The 7,388-nt window shown below is 44.0% G+C and overlaps 1 protein-coding gene across 1 annotated transcript; it reads right to left on the reverse strand.

Moving 5' to 3' along the window:
- Nucleotides 1-6,095: 6,095 nt before the first annotated feature.
- Nucleotides 6,096-7,388, reverse strand: LOC130712519 (uncharacterized). Its single transcript, XM_057562353.1, has one exon. It carries the CDS (start codon nucleotides 7,386-7,388, stop codon nucleotides 6,096-6,098), a length of 1,293 nt encoding a protein of 430 aa, XP_057418336.1.

The following is a 7,388-nucleotide window of genomic DNA, read 5'->3' on the forward strand; positions in this document are numbered from 1 at the left end:
TTTTATCTCCTTCCTCTCCAGGCATATGAGTATTCTTTGTCGAATGCCTCTTCAAGCAAATGAGTATTCTTTGTCCACTGCCTCTCCAAGAAAGTGAATATTCATTGTCCACTGCCTCTCCAAGCAAATGAGTATTCTTTGTCCTGCTTCTCCATGCATTGTTGAGTATTCTTTGACGTTCCTCTCCAAGCACTATATGTATTCTTTTGCAATGCCTTTTCAAGCACATGAATATATGAATTGATTACATTTGAGGGTGTTGTTGATAAAGACTTATGAGATGTATTTAAATGTACATTAAAGATAATTCATATCTATTTGTATACGATATAGCTAACAGGAAGTGGATGCTCTCAATCCTTTCTTGAGTTGACTTGAATACCTTGATGAGTAGACGTTGGAGGTTCATGATCAAGACCATTCTTCTATCTTCATTTCTAGCATAGGCATGGATATCGTCGTTGAATCAACTCAGTCATTGTTGCTTCTTCATTTGAGGTTTGCTGGATATTGCATTGCAAAATTGAATCTTCAACTTTCAAGAGCTTCTGATTCTTGCTTGCTATATGGTGAAGGTATGAAAAACGATAGAAAGGGGGGGTTTGAATAGCGTTTACAATCTAAAACTTTTCCCACTTGAGATTTTAACAAATCTCTTCAAACACCGAAGATAAAAGTGCTAAGATAAGAGTTGAGGAAAGCACACGATGATTTTATCCTGGTTCACTTGATAAATCCCTCAAGCTAATCCAGTCCACCCGTTAAGGTGATTTCTTCTTTCTTAGAATGAAGGCAATCCACTAATCAGAGTTTGTTACAACTGCACTTGCAACCTGCAAAGTGACTAACAATACAATGACTTAGCTATCACTAAATTCACTCTCTTAGTCTTCTCAAGGATCTAACCAACCTTGGTCTCCTTAAGGAAAAACAAACAACTGTTTGAGAGTTTGGGTTTACAAAGAATTGCTTCTCAGAAAGCTAAAGTAAACACAATAAGAACAGTTTGAAGAAAGATTGCTAAGAGAATATTTGTATATCGCGTGAGCTTTCTTGAACAAAGTTTCTCAGGCGGCATCTTTCATCTTCAGCCTCTTTATATACTCCAAGGATTAGGGTTTAGACGTTTGCATGGAATGCCACCGTTGGAGGGCAGATCTGGGATTTCCAGGTTCTACTGTGGCTGAATAAGTTAGGTAAGGTCGTCAGGAATAGTACAGTTACTTTTGTACTTGGATAGCGACTTGACCTTTAACCTAGATGACTTCTGATCAGAGCGACGCTTCATGTTGGAACTTGTGAAGCTTGGTGATCAGAGTTAGAGGGAAGCTTGGATCCTCTGACCTTTGTACCTTCTGCTTCTGGACTCAGAGGAGAACTACTTGGTCTTCAGAGCCAGCTTACTCTTGGACTTCAGAGTCTTCACTTCTCAGCTTCTGGACCTTCAGAACTTCTGGACCTTCAGAGCCTCTAGACCTTTAGAGCTTCTAGACCTTCAGAACTTCTGGTCTTCAGAACTTCAAGTGATCTGAATCCATATCAGAGCTTTACTATCTTCAGATCTTCTGAAGCTTATTCTACTGTTCAGATTGAACATAGTGAGTGCGAAAGCGTTGCGTAGGTTACTCTTTGAGCATAATGCTTCTGATTTATGTGTAATTAGATCAAAGTCAGAGCCTGTCATTAAAACACTCAGAAAACAACGTTAGAGTACCATAATTGTTCATACACAATAGTTAACATGTAATCATCAAAACATAGAGTTGTACTACATGATCAAAACTTAATCTTACAAATGGCTCATGATTGAATTAACTACTTGCAGCTCCTGAGAACTCATGTACAAGATGCAGTTGAACTCAATCAATTGAAAATGCTCCCCCTCAATCAGTGCATTCTTTCTCTTCTTCTAATCAAGATAGATTTGACGTTGTTCCTCAACCTCTCATTAGCATATGTGGATTTGACGCTTTAGCTCATGCTTTTCCTCTTCTTTCTTTTCGCTCTTCAATCGTAATTTGACTCTTGAGCTCATGTCTTAGAATATGACTCTTACACTTATTTTCTTCTTCTGAGCCATTGTAATTGCTTCTCAGCGAATCAACATTCTCTCCAGACAATTTCCTCTATCGAACTACCTTTGACTCATTTCAACCCACTTTTGCAACCTTTACTCTTTCAACTACATATGGTATTAATAATAAGTTTTGGAAATATGACCATTACAAAGTGTGAGACTCCCTAAGTGTATGCAGTGGATATTGGAGAGTTGAAACTAGTTGTTATGATCACAAGTACATGATATCAGATATTTTGATTTGTGTTAGAGGGATAAAGACCTTTGGTGTTGTTGGGGAAGGATTTCGAGCAGGTCTTCATCGTCCATGATAAGCTGTCGGATGTGCTAGCTTGCTTATGTCCAACTTATCATGTTTAGGCTTAATTTTAAATTTGAGTAGCCTCTTGACTTTTGAAGCTTATGCTTGCAAGACATTTCACATTGATTTTTACTTAGTGTTAGGCTCAACTAGTCGCGTGTGAACAAGCATAGTGTTTTAATTTGGTTGCTTGATTCTAGTTACTCAACCTAGTTGCTTCTTCATGAGACTCGTTACTCTTTTAATTGTTTGAATCTTCATGACTTTGATTCTCCTTTGGGTAGATACATTTTGAACAAGAGTGGAAGTCAAACAATGACTGCTTGAATCGTTGGACGTTGAACTTCGGATGATTCAATCTGCGAGCTTTGACTTTCTAGACTAAATTTCTTGGCACATGTTGACTTTTCCTTGAGTGCTTCAACTGATCAGACCATGAACGTATGGACGATGTTAGATCTTAGTGCTTCTGGAGTTGGCATAGTCTTATATATATTCCTTTGCATCATTCATCTTTCTTCAGCATCCTTGTTCTTCTAGTCATAGAGTGGATTTTTTATGCTTGATTCATGATGTCTGATTGAGTTGAACGATTGCTTTCCTGTTGATGCATAACTTGTAATACTTTTAGGATGCACAAGATCATTCCTTTGTTGTCTTTTGTTCTTCTCCTTTGACGTTGATCATTGCTCGCTGAACTCTAGAGTCTTCAGACGATGGCTTCAGATGTTGTTGGTGGACTTCAGACAGTTTAGTACATAGACTATGTTGTACCATAGTCTTTATAGAGTTGGTCTTGAATACTTGTGTTGACTTTAATGCTTTGACCTTTCTCTTCAAGTCTTCGACATTTCTTTCTTGAGCTTGTCTTCTTCATTCTTCTTGTTGATCTTATAAGAGGAATTTGCCTTGATCTCCTTTGCCTGGTCTCAATCTTCATCATCTTGTGTTGGGATTCATGTTTTTCATGTTGATCTTCTCTTTTTCATGAAGCATTGTCCTTTTTACCATTGTCCTCACTGCTTTGCTCTGGTTTTTTTTGCTTTGCCTTATCTTCATTGTCTTTTTCTAATCTCCATTGTTTTGTCGTCATTAAAAATTATTAAATCATATGTTCTTCTAGAGGGAGAACTCATGTAGACCTTACATATTCTTGATTCTCTTTATTTCTATTATTACTCGCATGCATGATAACTCCTCAACCATTTTTCAAATATTGTTTCAGTTTTTTTACCTGGTCCCTTGTGTTCGACTTACAAACCTGTATTACTTGAGCGATAGAGTGCACTTGGTCTAGTTAGCGCATGTATGTATTTAGCACAATAATTTCCTTCAAATGCATCACACAAGAGTTAGAGGAGGCTCATCCTCTAGTGAAACCCCTGAAATTAAATTTACATATGCTTGAACCACTACTCCAACAGAGTCTTCTTATACTATTTGTTGAAGATGGTTTTTTTATCATTTATGTGCTTCTTTTTTGAATCATCTTTCTTATCTCAATTAGAAGAAATATCTTGTACGGACTTCTTTGGAGAGTGATTTTTATATTATCTCACCTAGAATCTCAGTTTCGAGGTCTTTGAGATCTTTTCTTGTGTTCTTTGTTGTACCATTTCCCTCCGGCATCATGACCATCGTCCCCGGGTGTAATTCCCCAGGTGGTCGTCCCCGGGTGTAATTCCCCGGGTGGTCGTCCTCGGGTGTAATTTCCCGGGTGGTCGTCCTCGGGTGGTCGTCCTTCCCTTGACGGCCCCTGTGGGATTGATGACCTCTCGGACCGGCTGAACCGTCTCATCGGGGGACGAGGGTTGTTATGAGCGCCCGGACAGAGGGGATTTCTCCCGCTCCCAAAACAGTAGTCCCCTAGTTTTGGTTCACTAGGAAAGTGGAGCATGAACTAAACTGTTACTGTAATGGTTCATCGTCCGATAGTTTCTTCTTGGTCGATCGAGAGTCGTGGAGTCTTCTTTGCACGGGTGCCGGCGCTACTGGGCATTCGTTTCTTTTCAAGATCTAGGTCTTGGTTGTTTCTAAGTCAAATAACCGACTGCGTACGTCCCCCAGTTCCGGTTTACTAGGACAGTGGATCGTGAACTTAAAATGTTATCGCGACCGTCCACCGTTCGGTAGGTTCTCCTGGGACGACTAAAGGTCGTTTAGACGAGGAAAAGTTTCCCCGTATGGAAGTTAGTCCTTATGGGGCGATCGCCCTCTTTAGGATATTGGTGGCGAGTCCCTTAGTTCTGGTCTACCGGGTCCATATAGTGAGAGCCAAGCTTGTGATCGTTCCCCTCTGGGACGATGGTTATGGTAAGTCGGATCACCGATCGCGAGTCCAGGGTAGCGTCTTTCTCCTCCGGCCAGCTAGGTCCGGCTTGTGAAGCACTTGGTGGACCGGTTCGTTGGTCCGGACGGTTATGGGGTGGGCCTGAAAGTATCGCCGGAGGCGGCGAGCAGTGGTGAGCAGGGTTAGAGCTACCTTCTCGAGCATTTGATACCTGATCTCAGCTCCCTTGAGGGCCCAACTAACGAAGTAGACCGGTTGTTGTTGTCCCCCTTCTTCCCGTACCAGTACCGAGCTCACTGCTTTATCTCTGACCGCCAGGTATAAGAATAGCATTTCCCCCGGCTTAGGGCTTGAGAGGATCGGTGGGGTGGAGAGTACCTTTTTGAGTTGGGTGAACGCAGCGTCCGCCTCCTCCGTCCATTCGAAATTTGCTCCCTTTCGGAGGAGAGCGTAGAAAGGTAGGGCTCTTAGGGCGGCCTTTGGGAGGAACTGGCCTATCGCCGCCATCCTCCCGGCCAACTGTTGAACTTCCTTGACTGTCCGGGGGCTCTTCATGTCCTTGATCGCGTTGCATTTGTCTGGATTCAACTCGATTCCTCGGTCGGTGAGCATGTATCCCAGAAATTTTCCGCTGCGAATCCCGAAAGTGCACTTCTCTGGATTTAGGCGCATGTTGAATTTGTTTAGTTGCTCGAAGACGACGGCCAGGTCGGCCGCATGGTCTCCTCCTTTTGGAGTCTTCACAATGATGTCATCAATATATACTTCCACTGACTTCCCTATCATGTTGCCGAAGACTTTGGTCATCATCCGTGATAGGTGGCGACTGCGTTTTTTAAGCCGAAAAGGAGCATCGTATAACAATAAGTTCCTTGTTCCGTGACGAAAGCTGTTATCTCCTCGTCCTCCCGATACATAGGGATCTGGTTGTAGCCCGAGTATGCGTCCATCAGAGAGAGGTACTCGTATTCTAAGGAGTTGTCGACCAGTGCGTCGATGCAGGGTAGAGGGAAAGGATCCTTTGGGTAGGCTTTGTTCAAATCGGTATAATCAACGCACATGCGCCATTTCCCGTTTGATTTCTTGGCTAGGACGACCTTTGAAAGCCAGGTGGTGTATTTGACTTCTCGAATGATCCCCGCCCGTAGGAGTTCCTTAGACTGTTCCGTGATTACTTCTTGTTTCTCGGTACTCATTTGTCTCTTCTTTTACGAGACCGGTTTGTGTTTGGGGTTGACTGCTAGTCGATGACTGCAGAACGTGGGATCAATCCCCGGCATGTCGGAGGGCGACCATGCGAAAAGTCTGTTGTTGCTGGTTAGGAGTTTTTGCATGCGAATCGTTAGGTCATCCGACATTTCCTTCACAATCTTAGTAGTGTCTCATCTCAGAGGCCCTACTTGAATTGCGCGAGTTTCACCGTCGGGCTACAATCGTCGGTCTTCTCTTGATTGGTCCACTCTCGGATCTAGATCAGTCATGAAGTTGTCGTGGTGGTAGCGGCGGGACTCACTTTCCCGAGTTGGACATGCTTTCTTTCTCTTCCTTTCTTCTTTGGCTAATCGGCAGCTGGAGTTGTAGCATCCTCTCGCCATTGCGAGGTCTCCCCTGACGGAGATTACTCTGCCGGCCCAAGGGTATTTCAGCATCAGGTGGTGGGTGGAAATGATCGACCGGTATATGTTGAGGCTGGGTATTCCCAAGATTGCATTGTAGGTCATCGGACATTCCACCACTAGGAACCGAGCTCTAATCGTCCAGTAGTAGTTAGGGTCTCCCAGCGAGAGGCAGGTGTCGAAGTAACCAAGTGGAAGAACCCTGTCTCCGGTAAAACCGACTAGGTCGTGGTCATAGGGAACTAAATCTTTTACCGAAATGTGCAGACCTTTATATGCTTCGTAGAACATGATGTCGGTCGAGCTGCATGTATCTACCAGGACTCTCTTGATTTTCCTGTTGCCAATGAGAGCTTCAATAACGATGGGGTCATCTTCTTCACCTGTGTCGAGGCCGTAGTCGTCCTCTGAGAAACCGACGAAAAGCTTCTTCTTGGGGGTCTCCTGGGGTTTTGGTCTAGGTCGCCCTTCCGAGTGCAGAATCATTCTGGTGCTCCTTTTCCGGCTGTTGGAGGTGGGACCTCCTGCTGCAAAACCGCCGGCTATTGATCCTATCTCCAGGAGATTCATTCCGTGGTGCCTACGCACTTCATTCTGGCCATGGTGTTTTGGACTCCTTCTTCTGTCGGGCCTTATCCTCCTCTCCGGACTTCTCCTGCGATCGTCCCGACGAGGTGGTGCCCTCTGTCTGTTATCATGATAATTATGGCGGACGGGTGACCGTGCCCTGTACTTTGTGGGGGAGACGCTCCGTCTCTGTGTGGGGGACCTTGGCCGGGGAAGATCCCCTGAAGATAGCGCAACGTATTTGGCAAGCCGTCCCGCCCTGACTAGCTCCTCTACTTTGTCCTTTAGATTGAGGCACTCGTCGGTATTGTGGCCATGACTGTTGTGGAAATTGCAAAATCTTTTTGAGTCAAGCTTGTCGCCTTTTGTTAGCATGAGGGGTGGTCTGTCCCTTAGGTCCGACGACGCTTTCTCTCGGAAGATTCTAGACAAGGGGTAGTTCAATGGGGCATAATTGTCGTACCTCTTTCGTTTTGGTTTTTTCTCCTCGCGGTTTTTTTTGGTCTCCTTGGTTCTGAACATGCTGGTTGCTCTCAT

Source organism: Lotus japonicus, chromosome 4 (assembly GCF_012489685.1).
Source record: "Lotus japonicus ecotype B-129 chromosome 4, LjGifu_v1.2".
Lineage (NCBI taxonomy): Eukaryota > Viridiplantae > Streptophyta > Magnoliopsida > Fabales > Fabaceae > Lotus > Lotus japonicus.

Coding starts and splice junctions, on each gene's coding strand:
- LOC130712519 (XM_057562353.1), bottom strand. CDS start 7,388: ATGAGAGCAACCAGCATGTTCAGAACCAAGGAGACCAAAAAAAACCGC.